This window comes from Bombyx mandarina, chromosome 12 (assembly GCF_030267445.1).
Source record: "Bombyx mandarina strain Sakado chromosome 12, ASM3026744v2".
NCBI lineage: Eukaryota > Metazoa > Arthropoda > Insecta > Lepidoptera > Bombycidae > Bombyx > Bombyx mandarina.
This window is the reverse complement of record NC_143219.1, coordinates 3,057,497-3,077,031: the sequence shown is the minus strand read 5'-3', so window position 1 is coordinate 3,077,031 and position 19,535 is coordinate 3,057,497. Positions and strand designations below refer to the sequence as shown.

At 37.3% G+C, this 19,535-nt stretch overlaps 1 protein-coding gene across 2 annotated transcripts; it reads left to right on the top strand.

Annotated features, from left to right (window-relative positions):
• The first annotated feature begins 1,056 nt into the window (after nt 1–1,056).
• Nucleotides 1,057–19,534, top strand: Pgm2a (phosphoglucomutase 2). Of its 2 annotated transcripts, XM_089732067.1 has the most exons (13): nt 1,057–1,460; nt 1,728–1,895; nt 3,231–3,322; nt 6,003–6,248; nt 7,069–7,291; nt 8,457–8,641; nt 10,272–10,477; nt 10,707–10,828; nt 12,465–12,641; nt 12,995–13,091; nt 14,353–14,506; nt 17,950–18,050; nt 19,298–19,534. In XM_089732067.1, the coding sequence occupies exons 1-12, from the start codon at nt 1,392–1,394 to the stop codon at nt 18,041–18,043; spliced, it is 1,833 nt and encodes a 610-aa protein (XP_089588193.1). In that variant the 5' UTR covers nt 1,057–1,391; the 3' UTR covers nt 18,044–18,050; nt 19,298–19,534. The 2 variants fall into 2 exon arrangements, with proteins under 2 accessions (XP_089588193.1, XP_089588192.1); XM_089732066.1 differs by lacking the exon at nt 19,298–19,534 and having other exon boundaries at nt 17,950–18,082.
• Nucleotide 19,535: the final 1 nt, after the last annotated feature.

The window sequence follows — 19,535 nt, the reverse complement described above, 5'->3', positions numbered from 1 at the left end:
TCTTCAAATTTAACTTTTATTTGGTTTACTTATTTAATTACAAATAATAATTAAGTCATATTTCGTATTTTAACCTACTTAAATGAGCATTCGTGGTTAATTTTCATTTTTTCATTAAATTTCATTTCATTCCATCAATCTTTTTCTTTCGTATAGTATTTAACACATAATGTAAGAACCAGAGGAAGGTAAGGTACGTAGTATGTAGCTAGGCATCTAAGTCTTCGTCACAGATTTAAAACAATTGGAACACAAGTACAAATTAAAACAATAACGGATGATGCAGGACCCTGGGACCCTGGGGTTCGGAGTGGTCGGTTCCGGCGACCAGCAATTACAATTAAAGCACCGGTGATTGCAGGGCTTCCTAATCGAACGTCCTGTGTCGCAATCGCTCACTTTTAATGTGGGTGGAAGATTATTCTGTATTCGCATTCCCGGTCAACCTTTGTTAATTTATTTGTATATCCTGTAAGTCTTGGAAGTCTTGGAATTGTTTGCCCAGTCTCTAAAGGACTGGGCAAACAATTCTCGAATACTTTGTCCCTTCAATCTTTTTTATTAACAGTAATTTACCAGCCAGCTTATTAATTTATCTTATCTAATTTTTTTAAACTATTATTTTATTATATCTAATACAATAAATTCATATAAGGTGTTAAAATAAATAATAAATACGTATTTGTCGAATTTTACGAAGTTATTTTCGATTAGGATCATCGATATCAAACTTTAATTGACAGTACACTCGCACACTAGCAAAACGAACTGGCTCAATTAGTTTTAGGATTGGAAGATATTATTGAAGATTCAGTTGTATTGAAATAGCCCCCTCTAACTACCTACTAAATACGTCCTTTAAGCCGTATGACATGATAGATTTACAAATTTACGACAATATTTTAATAGAGTGTGCAATTATTTTGTAACCACAAGACGAATAATTTTAGAGATAGGTACTAATAAAAGTAAGTTTCAATTTACAATAAAAATCTGCGTGCTTGGGAGTGTATAACTCATGAATGTTGTACAATTGAATGTCAAATTTCCAACAAACGACTGAAACTTTTATAAGATTTAGCACCGTAAACCAACGAAATAATGGCTATATTGGAATATTAGTACTAAACTTGAAAAATGACACTTGACAGCTGATTTCTTGAAATTAACTAAATTGAGAATGATGAGGAATGATGAAATTTATTTCGTATCAAACGTTTATTTATCAGTTAAATTGAGTACCAAGAAAAGTGTAGTTGTCTTATTCAAGTTGCCCAGTCGTTAATTTGCTATATAATCGAACAGAACTGAAGATTTCAGTAGTAATATTATTATAGTACCAACATTCCAAAAGTTTCCTAAAACGATTGAAATTGGTTTTTAACTTTAAAATGAGTGTGTGTAATAGTGGAGACGTTAAATTAGATGCAGCAGTTAATGCCTGGCTGAAACACGATAAGGTAAACCGGATTGTCTGCTTTAAAACAGAGCGTCCTTGAATGACTTCGGCAAATGAACTAGACCTTTCTCGTGTATTGTAACATTTCTGAAATTAAATAAACCCCGATATTTTTAATTATTTATATATTTATAAAAATTATAGTTTCATAAAATTAAATATTTGTATTTTTTATTTAACAGCATTATAGTTTTAGGCCTAAGACAATATTATAATTCTAGGAAAAAAATATTTACAGATTATAGAGTTATATTTTTTATTAATTTAGAATCCCGCAACACGTCAAGAAGTATTGGATGATATAAAAAATTCAAGATGGGAGAAATTAAAGAAGACAATGCTACATCGCCAAAAGTTTGGCACGGCTGGTCTACGTGGACGAATGGGTGCTGGATACACGTGTATGAATGATGTTGTGGTTTTACAGACTGCTCAAGTATGATATTATTAAACTGTAATAGATTTTCTGATAAATCACTTAAAGTAGTAATTAGTTCTTCTAGTTAACTTGGAATGGGAACAAGTTTTTGTACTTTGCAAAGAGTAATTGAAAAATTATTATTGTTCAACCTCTTGTCAGATGATAATCATATTATTATTATTATTATCTATATATAAAAATGAATTGCTGTTTGTTAGTCTAGCTAAAACTTGAGAATGGCTGGACCGATTTGGCTAATTATGGTCTTGAATTATTTGTGGAAGTCCAGAGAAGGTTTAAAAGGTAGATAAATATGAAAATGCTCAGAATTAAATAAAAATAACAATTTTGTTTTCCCTTTGATGTGTCCCCTGTCGGACGGATTCCTTTTGTTTGTTTTAAGTTTATTTTTTGGAGTTTAGATCTTTTATTTATCGACTCAGGCATTATGAAGTCTGCCGGGTCAGCTAGTTATGTAATAAAAATAAGCGCTTGCATAATCCATTGCACAATAACACAATTGTGTCAATGAAACTAGTTTTTATTTGTTTTTTCACAATGCCTTTAAAGTTGATAAAAAATGTTACCAATGATTGAAAACAAAATTTGTGTTTCTCGACATTCTAATTAAACTGAAAAGAGAATCTCTGCTTACCTTGATGTAATGGTGATGGGATATTAATAACATATCTCATGCTGGGTGGTAAGACTCATATTATGGTATTTAGGCTTCAGTAACCACTAACTGACTGCTAAGACCAGGCGTGAAACAAATTAATATAAGTCACGTTCAATGAAAAATAGGATTTTCTTCTGGGATATGGGACTGGGAACTGAAAATTCAGACGAGTGAAAGTACATTCAGACACTGAACATTATATGTATAATATAACATAGAAACTGATGCTGACTAGGGAAATTGAGTCAAAATGTATAATATGTAATTAGACTAAGATTGAATTGGCTGTGCATATTTTTTTTCATCAAACATTCTTCCTACACTTTTACACTCTCACTTGCAACTTATCAGGACATTGAAGCAAGCCATTAGGGATGCCTACAAATTTTCTTAGGAAGATGTACCAGTCTTTTTTATTAATGAATAATTAGAAATGTGCCTGCACGCCTCATATTTAGAGGTTAATGTGTTAACATCAGGTGGTCCATGAGCTCATTCACCCAACTATGCAATATTAAAAAAAAATTGGTGACCACAATAGCTTGATGTCGATGCAAAGTAATTCTGAGTTCTGATTTCATGTGTAGGTTTGTTCAAATGAAATTAATTTTTGATTTTATTAACAAACATTTCTCACATTTATCTTTATTGACGTTTGTTTTCTCATCCAGGGAATATGTTCGTATATACAAAAGGTATCCAATAATGCGCAAATTAAAAATGGAATCGTGGTTGGATTTGATGGAAGACATCAGAGTAAAAGGTAAAAATAAAAACATCTATATAAATATTATATATAAAAGAATTCGTATGTCCAAATATATGTGTTCATCTAAAATTCTAGAACCATTAGCCCAATTGATATGAAACTACATATCCACACATATAAAGGGCGACATTACCACTGCAATGAACATAGTTACATTAGTGCCAGATCACTGATTGTTAAATATTTTTTCTTTTGTCGTTGGTTTTTCATGGCGAAGTCTTGATCTTTATATGAAAAACTGGCGAATTATTGTATGTCATCAAAACCTGTCCACTAAATAATCCATTTCGATAAAGCGGCACGACACGAGAACCCTCTCATCGTGGCCGTAACTACATTCCCGATCTTACGGACCGAATGGTAAACTTTCGACGTCGCCTAAAACACTTCATTTCGGATCCTCCCGATCCACTAACGGTGCTTTTAGGTACCTCAAGCACCGGTCATCGTTCTCGTCGAACCCGTCGCTTGCGACGAAGGGCTCGGCGAGTAAATTAACCCACAGACACAACCCACTGAGTTTCTCGCCGGATCTTCTCAGTGGGTCGCGTTTCCGATCCGGTGGTAGATTCTGCGAAGCTGCTCTTACTAAGGTTCGTGTTAGCAACAACGCCAGGTTTGAGCCCCGCGAGCTCACCTACTCGGCCGGTAACGCTGATATGATGTATCAAAGACCATCAGCTTAGGTAGAAAAAAAAAACTAAATAATATGGTTTTAAAGAATATGCTTCTTCACCTAAACCTTGTTGCAGTATTCATTATATTTATCGAGGGGTGAAGTGAAAGGCTATTTAGTTTAAGCGAAATTTTTGCAACTTTACAGTATTATATATATTTCAAGTTTAAAGTTTGAAAAAAAACAACTTCGGCTATTTCATTGAGTTAAACGTAATTGAGGTTCAATTAAAAACACCGTAATGTTGAAGCTAATACTAAATTAAGACCTACGTGGCAGTTTCATACCTCATTGTGACCACATTTTTTTTATTGCTTAGATTGGGAGCTCACACCTGGTGTTAAGTGGTTACTGGAGCCCATAGGCATTTACAACGTAAACGCGCCACCCACCTTGAGATATAACTTCCAAGGTCTCTCCCCTCATGCGTTCCGCTTTAGTAAGGTGGGCAACTGTTATCCAATACCATAGAGACTTCGATCTCGTACGGCTTTTTTTAATTAGTAGATTTGTATTTTAATTGGTACATTTATCTACAGTCAGTTTGCTACTAAGCACTTACCAAGCTTGCTGACAATATGAACGGCCTGCGACAGCGACAGCTCATAGTAAAATACGTCTTAATATTTATGGCGTTTGGAATGCTTTACAGTTTTCGTGGTCATCGACTACGGTTGTCTTGATCTCTAAAACAATATTACGATAAAACACGAGAGAGATTAAATTTTAAATGTAGTTTCATTTGCATCTCAATTTCGTAGGAATATGCTTCCAACTGTAATGAGGAGACTATGACCACATTTTGTGATTTCCAGTTTGAGTGGTCACAGGAGACCAGTCTATACATACAATAACTTTGCGTATATATTTTTATTCACGACTGTCGCGAGAAACATGTGTTAATTAAATACAATTCGCAGCACGATGTCATGTTTCCATAGATTCATTCAAATGCTTATCGTAACTTATCTGGTGTTTATCGAGATGTCACAGATCGTCTCCGGGGGTCAAAACGCCAACGGACGGGTATTAATCATAACACGAACCGTGTGCTTAGGGCGAGTTTTTTAACGTTCTCGTTAGTGTAAAAGTTAACTCAAATTTGTATGGAGATGGAACGTTTGCCTAGGTTTGCCGCTAGGGATGTTGTTCCAACTGCATTTTTTTACCTATGCTGATAACCTTGAGAGCCTATTCCAGCTTCTCCTTGACGTGTAGGTGAGCTCACGGGGCTCAAACCGATTGTTACTAACACTGGCCCTAGCAAGAGCAGTGCTTCGCAGAATCTACCACCGGATCGGAAACGCGACCCACTGAGAAGATTCGGCGAGAAACTCAGTGGGCTGTGTTAATGTTTTAATTTACTCGTCAAGCCCTTCGTTGCAAGCGACGGGTTCGTCGAGGACGGTGACCGGTGCTTGAGGTGCCTAAAAGCACCGTTAATGCATCGGGAGGTTCCGTAATGTCGTGTTTAGGGCAAATTGCATACAAATTTGCATTAAATTTTACGCCATCGAGAACGTTACATACTCACACTAAGCACACCGTTTGGAAGAATTCGATTTCGGTTATCGGGGTCTTGGCCTATCAATGTAGGGGGCGATTATGTTTGTATTACGTATTTTTGTGGGTAAGCAAAAAAACAAGCGCCTATTGATGTATTAATAATAGCACGAATCGTGTGCCGTGTATCGAATATTAACCGAAGTCTTTTTTGCAAATGACATATTTTACCATTAATTTTTCCGCAAAAGGTATGTATGCGAAGTTTCGTGCATTATTGTAAATACAGATTTTGCGTCTGTGTTGCGAACTATAAAAAAATCATGCCCTTTTGAGTGTCAATTGTGCTGATAACGTCTACGGATAACTACCTACTTATTTCAGGCACAAACTTTTAAAACATACATGCCAATAAATGACGGAACTGTCAATGTTTACAGTTGTAGCACAAACATCACGAATGCGATGCCAATAATCTGACAAATGTGATTTCAGATTCGCGGAACTCACAACGAAGGTGTTCATATCTTCATCAATACCGGTCCATTTATTTTCAATGGTTTGCCCGACACCACTCGTGTCCTTCGGAACAATAATGTACGGCGCCGCCGCCGGTGTCATGGTGACGGCCTCTCACAACCCGAAGGAGGACAACGGATACAAAGTTTATTGGTCGAACGGTTCGCAGATTATATCGCCTCATGACGACAACATACTGGATGAGATATTGCAGTGCTTGGAGTGAGTTTTGTGCTTGTATATCTTTTTTTATTGCTTAGGCGGGTAGACGAGCTCACAGCCCAACTGGTGCTAAGTGGTTACTGGAGCCCATAGACATCCATATCGCAAATGCGCCACCTACCTTGAGATATGAGTTCTCAGGTTTCAAGTATAGTTACAACGGCTGCCCCACCCTTCAAACTGAAACGCATTACTGCTTCACGGCAGAAATAGTCAGGGTGGTAGTACCTACCCGTGCGGACTCACAAGAAGTCCTACCAACTGTAATGACGCAAATTATAATCTTGCGGGTTTGATTTGTATTATACGATGTTAAGATGGGCAGCTGTTATTCAATACTATTTTCTGCTACGCGCATACACGTCCCGAGCATTTGGGGGTCATATAAATTGTTTCATGTGTCCGATTTATCGTAAAACTGCTACACGGTCTCTGCAATCTTAGGGTCCGTTCACACATAATGGCTCGCAGAGGAGAACAGATTTTTATCACGTTAGAAACAGAGTTTTGCGTAATTGTAGTAAAGTTTATTTTTGCATGTGCACTTTTTTTCATTCAGAATGCTTGAACGCGTTGCGTGTGAAATAATAAGAAGAGCCGGTCGGCTCCGATTGCGCGCTCTTTGCGTGTGAACGGACCTTTATATTCATTCAGACATTCTTATTTCGGGTCTTATCCCACTATGTGGAGTCTTTACAGCATGTATTTTTTTTCTATTCAAGTCTATCATACATTACCTCTCTAGCATATCCTCTCCCATCCAAATCTTTTTACGTCACCCTCTCTACACCGTTATGTGTAATACTGAGGTTATTAACAGCATACCTGACGATCATTGGGATATAACCGAAGTCAGAGCTCACGAATTAGTCCGGGACTGCACAGCGGAGGTGACGGATAGGTACATGGCGTACATCCGGGACAGCCTTCACGAGGACGTTCTGGAGACGAACAAGAGAGCCGCCATCGATGTTGTGTACAGCGCGATGCACGGCGTCGGCTACGAATACGTCTTGAAGGCCTTCGAAACGGCCGGATTGAAGGTATCTTACAATATAACATCACTTTACTGGTGGTAGAACGGATTGTGAGTCCGCACGGGTAGGTATCACCACCCTGCCTATTTCTGCCGTGAAGCAGTAATGCGTTTCGGTTTGAAGGGTGGGATAGCCGTTGTACTGTAAGAATTGAGACCTTAGAAATCATATCTCAAGGTTGATTGGCTACATTTAGTTGTAGCCAGCATAAAGAAGGCTATACCTAGTTTTAATCAAATGATATCGGCTACACCTAATATTAGCCGTGAACAAATCTGTTACACCTAGGTTTAAACACCGAAGTGCGGCTACACTTAGTTTTGGTCGGCTAGAACTAGGTATAGCCGCACTTCGGGTATTAGCCGTAAGATATATATCAGAATTTAATGCTCTTCCTTAAAGGAAAGTGGTTTAAAATCAAAATGCAATATTTCACACGAAAAGCGAATTATTAAAGACTAACCACAAACTTGTAATAATGGCGCGAAGCAGACATGCGTTCCAGTCGCTTATATAATATATCGGTGGGTATTTATTATACAATAGAATTGCGACTCATGTCTCAACATGGGTAGTGGCGACCACGTTGTGATCTCTATGGGAACCGTTATAAGTCGTAAGCTTGTTCGCTCATATAAAAGACCATCTCGAGAAATCCGTCAATTTCAAATCAACCAATTATAATAATCCCCGCTATGGACTGGTTCTGCGTCGTAGGAGTATTCTCGTATAACGCGCCCGTACGACAATATAGCACGCGTTATCTATCAATGATTTATATTAGGGGTTAAAGTATGAAATTGCCGATTTGTACTGAAAAATTCATATTCATTTTTTTCTTCATTTAACATATTTATTGAATCAAAATATCTACCATTATTATCTATACATTGTTGCCATCTAATAGGAAGGTCATTTATGCTTTTGCGATTGAACTCTGGTGATCTAGATTCTACAAACTGTGTGAAAGCATATTGTACTGCCTCCTAGGAAGAAAACTTGTTATCACGTAGAAAATTGTCCAAATCACGAAAAAAAATTGTAGTCCGTTGGACCAAGGTCTGGCGAATATGTAAGATGACGGTTATTTAACTTTTACATATTTGTATAAATCAATGCTCTTACAAGTCAAAAACGTCTTGAACGACAACAATGTCATCTTATTCGTCAGGCACCGATCAGCGTCAAGCAACAACAAGACCCGGATCCAGATTTCCCGACAGTGACATTCCCGAATCCCGAGGAGTCAGAGTGTCTGGCATTGAGCAAGCAAGAGGCCGAGCAACGAGGCGTCAGCTTGGTGCTGGTCAACGACCCTGACGCTGACCGGCTGGCGGTGGCCGAGTTCGACGTCAGGTGCGTTGAGGACTTGCTTCCTCATCATTAGTTGTTTTCAGTCGCAGAACAATCGTCAAGTCGTCAGTCGGAAGCTGTTCACGTACACGCTAGGGAATCTGAACGTTTGAAAATCTCTCACAACTCGCCTAAGACGCAGCCGAGCGTTTCCGAACGTTTACTCGATACCATATCTATATATTAATACGTGAAGCAAAAACTTTGTATCCCTTTTTACGAAAACTGCGTGGACGGATGAGTATGAAATTTCCAACACTTATAGATAATATAGAGAAGGAGTGCAGAACGATAATTTTTTTTTTTAATTATGCATAAAAAGTATATTCAATAAAAAAAACATTACGCACACTACCATATATTTGACACACACAAAACTTTCTCAAACTTTTCAAACTTGTCAAACTTTTCTTATTGCTTATAGTCTGTGGTCAAATTGAGAATAGATTAAATATGGACTTTTTGGCGGGAACGCGAGGAGTGAAGTTGTGTAATTTGTTCTATTTTGTCTATTTAGTGTTTCTTCAGGTTTAAATGTGCAATAACGGTGGTTTATTAACTGTTTAAAATCTGTGAAAGTGTACAAATGTGGGAAAATGAAACAAAGCCGCTGGACTTCACTTCTCGGGATCCTCCAAAAAGTCCAATGAAAAAGTCTCAGTAGATGACCACCATTTTACTGAGATTATATTTCATCCCATATCATCTCATCTCATTTCATTTGATTTCATGCCAGTTGATTGATGTCTCAAATTAATCATCTTCATTTCATTTCATATTTTTTTATAAAAATAAGAAAATAAATTAAAATAAGACATGACTTAAAGGTCTTAGTTACCAGGTCATAAAATCCCTTAAAAAAAATAGATTAAATATTGTTTGTCTTTATTTAATATTTGTCGAAAGTGTAGTCTTGGCGAAATCTGTGAATATTATAGAAGTTTTGTCTTTGACAATAAAATCTTAATAGTGTACAAACATAATTTCAATTAATTATAGTCGAATTTCAACTACCAGGCGACCACTAGTTTTACTAAACGCTTTGTCACACTTCACCGACTTCAAGCGACTTTGTTTTACTCCATTCCAATTGCTGATAATTTTTTCAATTTTTAAATATGAATGGATCTTTTGTAAAAGTTTAAAAAAATTTGTTTGTCACACTTCACAGCGCCGATGTCGCCTTGCGTAGTTCTGTAGCTAGACACCAGATGGCGCCCACAATCATTTGGTTTTATTAGTTTATATTCGTGTATGCATTACACACATCGCCCTAAACACGTCATTTCGGATCTTCCCGATCCACTGACGATGCTTTTAGGTACCTCCAGCACCGGCCACCGTCCTCGCCGAACCCGTCACTTGCGACGAAGGGCCCGGCGAGTAAATTAACCCACAGACACAGCCCACTGAGTTTCTCACCGGATCTTCTCAGTGGGTCGCGTTTCTGATCTGGTGATAGATTCTGCGAAGCACTGCTTTTATTAGGGCTAGTGCTAGCTAGTCGTTAGGTTAGAGCCCTTTGAGCTCACCTACTTGCTCGGTGACGCTGGCATAGCCCGCTAAGGTTTCCAGCTAAGATAGAAAAAAACATTACACAATTGTTTTTAATCACTTCATACGTTTTCTTCAGTTCGAAATCCTGGAAGGTGTTCAGTGGGAATGAGATGGGCGCACTGCTGGGCTGGTGGCTGCTGACGCAGCACTACAAGAAGGACCCGTCTGCGAATGCTGAGGACCTGTACGTGATCGCCAGCATCGTCAGCTCGAAGATGCTGCGCGCCATCGTCGACGGGAAGGGACAGTTTGTGGAGACGCTCACCGGCTTCAAGTGGATGGGTGAGCTGGTTTTTTTCGTATCTAGCAATGCACCGGTGTTCGAATCGGTAGGACCTCTTGAGAGTCCGCGCGGGTAGGTACCACCAAACTGCTTATATCTCAAGGTGGGTGGCGCATTTACGTTGTAGATGTCTATGACCTCCAGTAACCAATTAACACCAGGTGGGCTGTGAGCTCGTCCACCCATCTAAGCAATAAAAAAATAATAAAAACTAAATGGAATCCGCAGGTAATTGCTCCCTGCTGCTGGTACAGCAGAACAAGATTCCGGTGTTCGCCTTCGAGGAGGCCCTGGGCTACATGTGCGATGTGCGCGTACCAGACAAAGATGGCGTCTCGGCCGCGGTGCAAGTAAGTATAGTATAGTATAAATGTATTATATATATCGGCGCAACATTACTATTTGTTTGGAAAAGTGAGTCTTATTTTCTGTCATTATGGAAGGCAATGACAACAACTAAACAGAATGACCTCAGCGTCGCTGACGGCTTCTGCATTAGACGGCGTCAAGTAATAAGATTTTTATAATTCACAGTTTTCATTATTTACAGTTTATGAATAATAAAAAACGAAGGAAACTAATCGCGACATAACATAAATGATTAAAAACAAATTAAATTTACAAATCAGATGATATGTGATGAAATATAATCTTAGTAAAATGTTGGTCATTTACTGAGAAAAGGTCTCATTGGACTTTTTGTGGAGTACCCCGAGAAGTTACGTTCAGCTGCTTTGTTTCATTGTCCCACAGTTGTGCACTTTCACAGATACTAAATCTATACTTCTATACTAATATTATAAAGCTGAAGAGTTTGTTTGTTTAAACGCGCTAATCTAAGAACCGGTCCGATTTGAAAAATTTGTTCAGTGTTAGATAGCCCATTTATTGAGAAAGGCGATATAACATCACAATTAGGTCAATAAAAGTGGAGCACCAATAAATAATGTTTCAAAATAGGGGTTTAAATAGTTCCTTAACATTACATAATTCAAAAATGTTTTCGCTTTCTACGCAAATGAAGTGGGGGGTAAAATTTTGCGTTATGCCAAAGTAACTATGCCACGCGGACGGTGTCGCGGGCAAAAGCTAGTAGTTAATAAACCACCGTTATTACCCATTTAAACCTGAAGAAATACTGAATAGACAAAATAAAACGAATCCCACAACTTCACTCCTCGCGTTCCCGCCATAAAGTCATTAGTAACTAAATTTTTTTAAGGGATTTTATGACCTGGTAACTAAGACCTTTAGGTCATGTCTTATTTTTATTTTATTCTTATTTTTATGAAAAATTATAATATGGAGTGAAATGAAATGAAATGCAGAGGATTAATTTGAGACATTAATTAACTGGGATGAAACTAAATGAAAAGAGATGATATTAGATGAAACATAATATCAGTAAAATTTTGGTCATTTACTGAGATTTTTTCAGTGGACTTTTTGGAGGATCCCGAGAAGCTACGTCCAGCGGCTTTGTTTCATTTTCCCACATTTGTGCAATTTCACAGATATTAAACGGTTAATAAACCACCGTTATAACACATTTAAACCTGAAGAAACACTAAATAGACAAAATAAAACAAATCACACAACTTCACTCCTCGCGTTCCCGCCAAAAAGTCATTAGTACCTAACTGGGTACAAACAGCATTAATACATAATATAAAACAAAGTCGCTTTCTCTGTCCCTATATCTGTCCTTATGTATGCTTAAATCTTTCAAACTACGCAACGGATTTTGATGCGGTTTTTTTTAATAGATAGAGTGATTTGAAGAGGAAGGTTTATATGTATAATAACGTCCATTAAATAGTGGAGAAATCAATGATAAATAACAGTTTCCGAAGCGAAGCGAGAGCGGGTCGCTGGTAGATAATATACTAAAACTGAATTTTATGTGTTTGACAGTGATGGCAACTGCTCAACTCGGAAACAGCAGTAAATTCTCGCACTGATGCCCGTCCAACTCTTCTCACTCAGGTGGCGTCCCTGGCGTCGCACCTTCGCTCCAAGGGGATGTCGCTAGGCTCCCAGCTGCAGCAGCTCTACGCGGAGTATGGGTACCACGTGTCGCACAACTCCTACTACATCTGCCACGAGCCCTCCACCATACAGAAGATCTTCAGGAGGATCAGGAATTACGAGGGGCCCGGTCAAGTGAGATCTGTTATATAAATCGATTTTTTAATTTTTTTTTATTGCTTACATAGGTGGACGAGCTCACAGCCCACCTGGCGTTAAGTAGTTACCGGAGCCCATAGACATCTACACCGTGAATGCGCCACCCACCTTGAGATATAAGTTCTAAGGTCTCAGTATAGTTACAACGGCCGCCCCACCCTTCAAACCGAAACGCATTACTGCTTCACGGCAGAAATAGGCGGGGTGGTGGTACCCACCCGCGCGGACTCACAAGAGCTCCTACCACCAGTAAAAACGTGTTCCTACCGCCGGCGGCTGGCACTGTCAGTGACAATATCAGCCGCCGACTGAGCGCCCCTCGCCCGCAGTACCCGCGGCGGGTGGGCTCGTGCGGCGTCACGCGCGTCACGGACTTCACGGCCGGCGTCACGGCGCCCCCCGCGCCCCGCACCGACACGCACCTCCGTAAGCATATGAACATACCAAATTAGTTTTTAAAGTAACTGCTCCAAGGGACTTTTTGGCGGGAACGCGATTAGTGAACTTGTGTGAATTGTTTTATTTAGTCTATTTAGTGTTTCTTCGGGTTTAAATGTAAAATAACAATGGCTTATTAACTGTTTAATATCTGTGAAAGTGCACAAATGTGGGAAAATGAAACGAAGCCGCTGGACGTAGCTTCTCAGGGTCCTCCAAAAAGTCCACTGAAAAAATCTCAGTAAATGACCACCATTTTACTGAGATTGTATTTCATCCCATATTATCTTATTTCATTTTATTTCATTTCATCCCAGTTGATTAATGTCTCAAATTAATCATCTTCATTTAATTTCATCATTTTTCATAAAAATAAGAATATAAAATAAAAAATAAGACATGACTTAAAGGTCTTAGTTACCAGGTCATAAAATCCTAAAAAAAAATTTATTTCACAATAGAGCCATAATAATGTTCAAACCTATACTCGTAATTTGAAATGATTATAGTCGAATTTCGACTACTGGGGGACCACTAGGTGTGCCTAGTTAACTAAGCCATTACAAAGGGAGGTCGTTGTCAGGCGTGTTAGGTACTGGGCCGGACCAGGACTACACGAGCGGCGAGATCGTGATGTTGTGTAGTCTTCGCGAAATCTGTAATTATAGAAGTATTTATAATAGTCTTTCACAATAGAACCAAAATAATGTTCAAACCTGTTGTTAGAGAAATGGAATGCAGCCATTTAAGTTACCTTTTTCTTACGCCTGGGGCACTGTACTACTTTTTTTTTTTTTTTTTATTGCTTAGATGTGTGGACGAGCTCACAGCCCACCTGGTGTTAAGTGGTTACTGGAGCCCATAGACATCTACAACGTAAATGCGCCACACACCTTGAGATATAGTTCTAAGGTCTCAGTAGTCACAACGGCTGCCCCACCCTTCAAACCGAAACGCATTACTGCTTCACGGCAGAAATAGGCGGGGCGGTGGTACCTACCCGTGCGGACTCACAAGAGGTCCTACCACCAGTCAAGCTGACATTCTTCAAACCCTAACTTTTCTGACAGTAAAATGCGTGTTATATTGTGATCCTAAAAACGTTTCATTATTTCTTCCACAATCACGTAGTTTTCTTACACCTATACTCGTAATTTGAAATGATTATAGTCGAACTTCGACTACTGGGGAACCACTAGGAGTGCATAGTTTATTTAACTAAGTAATTATAAAGGGAGGTCGTTGTCAGGCGTGCTAGGCACCGGGCTGGACCAGGACTACACGAGCGGCGAGATGGTGATGTTCCGCTGCGACACGGGGCTGAGCGCGTGCGTGCGCACCAGCGGGACCGAGCCCAAGCTCAAGTACTACACCGAGCTGGTCTGCCGGGCCGACATCGTCAGGTGGGGACTCCACTACTGCATCATCTTATATCATCACTAGCTTTTGCCCGCGATTTCGTCCAACGCGTCGTAACTATACCTGAGACCTTAGAACTTATGTCTCAAGGTGGGTGGCGCATTTACGTTGTAGATGTCTATGGGCTCCAGTAACCATTTAACACCAGGTGGGCTGTGAGCTCGTCCATCCATCTAAGCAATAAAAAAAAGCGTGGAAATAGTTCACAAATAATGCTTTATTTTAGAACAAATTTGGTTAGCATAAAAAACGTTATAGTGAGACAACCTTAACATATAGACATATGCTGTCGCGGACTTTTTTTCAGGTCTTTTAAAGGGGAACAATTCTGTCATAAATTATTTTAGCGAAACTTTATCCGTTTCTACAGCGCACGCAGCGGAAGCTCTCAAAAGGGAAAAGAACCCCGATTTTTGAACATTCTTTATTGTTGCTGCGCTTGTATTGATCTTAGCGTGATATTATATAACCTTCCTCAATAAATGCGCTATCTAATACTGAAAGATTTTTTTTCAAATCGGACCAGTAGTTCCTGAGATTAGCGCGTTCAAACAAACAAACTCTTCAGCTTTATAATCTAATATATAAAATTCTCGTGTCACAGTTTTCGTTGCCATACTCCTCCGAAACGGCTTGACCGATTTTGATGAAATTTTTTGTGCTTATCCGGTATCTATGAGAATCGGCCAACATCTATTTTTCATCCCCCTAAATGTTAGGGGTAGTCCACCACTAAATTTTTTTATTTATTTTTTAGACAAAATTTTTAATTTCTATTTTTTTATGATACAACATACAAAAATACATACAATCCTCAATTTTCACCCTTCTACGATCAACCCTTATTTTTTATTTGGTAATTAAAAACTTTAATTTTTTTGCGAGAATTTTGTTTTTATTTTATCATGACGTAGAATAAAAAAAATCATATTACTCTGAAATTTTCACCCCTCTACGATCAACCCCTATTTTTTATTTGTTAATTATAAACTTTAATTTTTTTGGCAAGATTTTCATTTTTTTTTTATTTTGTCATGAATTAAAATAAAAAATCTGATGTTACTCTCAATTTTTCATCCCTCTATGATCAACCCCTATTTTTTGTTAATTATAAACTTTAATTTTTTTGGCAAGTTTTTTATTTAGTTTTATCATGACTTAAAATAAAAAAAATCATATTACTCTCAATTTTCACTCTTATACGATCAACCCCTATTTTTCCATCCGCAATAAGGTTGCAAGATGGCAATCAAATATTATAATTGTAGTACGATAAATTCTTATTCAGAGTTTATAATTTCAAGTTCCTTTAATTATGATTTTTTTAAAATTTAATTTGATCTCCCGCCCTCGCCGGTCGACTACTGATCAACTATTAATCGATCAGCTATCCCCACCAGGTGTCACCACTGATCCAGCAAACATCACGTAGTAGGGATGGGGACGAAGCCGGTCTCCTGTCTTACTGGGTGAATGAAGTCAGCCCCTCAAAAAATTTTTTTTTTCCTATTTTATACTTATTTTCTATTAATTCGTTTGTTCATCATTTGTTCATGATTGTTCACTGTTAATAATTGTTTGTTCTGCAGTTATTTATTTAAAAAAAATATTTAAAAATATACCTACAAGTTAGCCCCTCTAATGCAATTTTTAATATTTTTTCATCCTTAATGACTCGTAAATATTCATTTTCGATTGTTTTTATATAAAACACGTTTGTTCTCTTTCGAAATTACTCGTTTTTTGTTTAATTTACTATTTTTATTAGTTGAATAAATGTATTCAAAATATGTGTACTGCGCATGCGTCAACTATAATGCCTAAACTTTCTACGCGGTTTTAATCGTGAAAAAAAAAGCAAATATAAATCCTGAAGGAGCAATTAATTGGTATACAGTTTAATTAAAAAAATTAAAAAATAAATAAATTAAATAATGTGCATTGGCGTTAAGTTAGACCAAATACATTTTTTCCATCCTCCTACTCATCGTTATGAAGGTATAAAAAAGATAGGGAGTTCACATAAGTAATATAAACAAATAAGTAAATATGTTCATTATTTATCTTTCAAGAGATAATATAGGTATACTATATAATAACTTTTTTACACAGTCGAAATTATATTCCTAACATTAGTACAATAACATTTTAATACGATAGGTAAGAGGATGGAAAAAATGTATTTGGTCTAACTTAACGTCAATGCACATTATTTCATTTATTTATTTTTTAATTTTTTTAATTAAACTGTATACCAATTAATTGCTCCTTCAGGATTTATATTTGTTTTTTTTTTCACGATTAACACCGCGTAGAAAGTTTAGGCATTATAGTTGACGCATGCGCAGTACACATATTTTGCATACATTTATTCAACTAATAAAAATAGTAAATTAAACAAAAAACGAGTAATTTCGAAAGAGAACAAACGTGTTTTATATAAGAACAATCGAAAATGAATATTTACGAGTCATTAAGGATGAAAAAATATTAAAAATTGCATTAGAGGGGCTAACTTGTAGGTATATTTTTAAATATTTTTTTTAAATAAATAAATGCAGAACAAACAATTATTAACAGTGAACAATCATAAACAAATGATGAACAAACGAATTAATAGAAAATAAGTATAAAATAGGAAAAAAAAAATTTTTTGAGGGGCTAACTTCATTCACCTTGTCTTACTTACTCACTATACATCATAGATTATACACTTAATATATTTGAGAGCTATACAATACTATACATTTTTCAGCCATGTTTTGTTGGTTTTATTTGTGTATCAATAGTATGTTCAGTAGGTCTGAGAATCGGCTACTATCTATTTTTCATTCCCCTAAGTGAAAAGGGTTGTCCACCCCAAACATTTATTTTTTATTTTAATTTTTTGGATATATTTTTTTGTTTATAATGAGGTATTATGTGGTTAAATGAAGTTTTTATTTCTACAGTAGAATTTCCCTAGAAATCTTATTTAAGGCAACACAACGTTTGCCGGGTCAGCTAGTATTAGTATAGATATCGTCGTTGTCAAACCAAAATCTGCTATGTGCACTTTTTGAGTTTTAAAGTTAAACTTTTATTACATCGTCTCAAAGTTTTTCGTCTGTGTGTTGCATGTCGCGTGACGGTCAGCCGCGGAGTAGGGATAAAGTGAAAGGCGCTCGCAGAGCAGCCAAGGCCAATATGGCGGCGCTTATAGTTCGCAGCAGCTGACCGTGTAGTGTATAGACTATTACTCATTTGTGCCAGTGCTCCACGCTATTTTGTTTTTGTTTTTGTCAGTGCTTAATGTAAATGTTGTTTGTCAGAGTTATATGTATAATAACATCCATTTAATAGTAGAGAAATCAATAATAAATTACAGCTTCCGAAGCGAAGCGAGGGCGGGTCGCTATTACTAATAATCTAACGATACTCTTTGCAGTGAACAAGAGGAAATGAAATCGAAACTAAAGGAGATCGTTCAAGAGTTCATCAATGAGCTCCTACAGCCCGAAGAGAACGGTCTGATAGGATAATAAGCAAGTTATTATTTTAAATCAAGTTTCACAAAGTAACGAGACGACACATATTTTAATTTATTCTTCTTAATAAACATATCATATTGAATTGTTGATAAAAGAAAAAAAAATTATTCATTTAGCAGCGAAACTGGAGCGAAAGAGACAAACATAATGGATAGATAGATCAACTTCATTCTCTTACGATGTATCTTGCTCCAAAGGGGAAATGTTACTCTATATTATCGTATGCTGACACTAGCGACATCTGTTTTTACTGGTGGTAGGACCTCTTGTGAGTCCGCACGGGTAGGCACCACCACCCTGCCTATTTCTGCTGTGAAGCAGTAATGCGTCTCGGAATGAAGGGTGTGGAAGCCGTTGTAACTATACTGAGATCCGTGCGGACTCACAATAGGTCCTACCACCATAAGTGCCGAGTGTGGTGATGGGGCATCTTATGGTAGGTACCACCGCCCTGCCTATTTCAGCCTATGTTTCTTTTCGATTTGCATTCGTCACCACAGATTATACTTTAATAAAAAGTAAACGGTCGTCTTCGGAATCATAAGTTGTACCATTTCATCTGGGTAATAATGTTAATAATTTCAAAATTTAATTTTTCTTTTCTTCATGCTTTTTTCATTATTTATCAGCTTCACTTAAATATTGAAGATAAAATCAAAAATGTTACTTCTCCATTTAAATTCTAATTAACGTTAGTAGTGTATTGAAAAAAATGTTAAAGCTTCGTTGTCTTCAAAAAAGTAGATTTTTATGTTAACCATTGCTAGTTGTAGCTAACTTCAATAATACATTTTTCTAATGAAATACGTACTCAACAAATGTTTACGATTGACTTCCACGGTGAAGGAATAACATCGTGTAATAAAATCAAACCCGCAAAATTATAATTTGCGTAATTACTGGTGGTAGGACCTTTTGTGAGTCCGCACGGGTAAGTACCACCACCGCGCCTATTTCTGCCGTGAAGCAGTAATGCGTTTCGGCTTGAAGGGTGGGGCAGCCGTTGTAACTATACTTGAGACCTTAGAACTTATATCTCAAGGTGGGTGGCGCATTTAAGTTGTAAATGTCTATGGGCTCCAGTAACCACTTAATACCAGGTGGGCTGTGAGCTCGCCCACCTATCTATCGCCAAGCAATAAAAAAAAACATTGTCTAATTTATAACTTTACCTAATTTATAACTCTGAGAGAGATATTTATAAATAGCGTTATAATGTGTTATTAATAAATCTTGTTGCGACAGAAATTGCAGCATGCAGATGAAATGATATCTTCAGCGTAATTTACATGTCAACTGGAGCTTAGACAATAACGACTTCCTAATATTCTTAATTTAAAGATCAATTTTCTTAATGTTTGTTTACCAAAGAAATTAATGTTCATTCCATTATGTGATAGAATGTTTAAAGTATTGTCATGATCGGTGTAGATCTATCTGTGCTGATTATTGGTAAAATAATACATTATGTTTTAAATAAAAG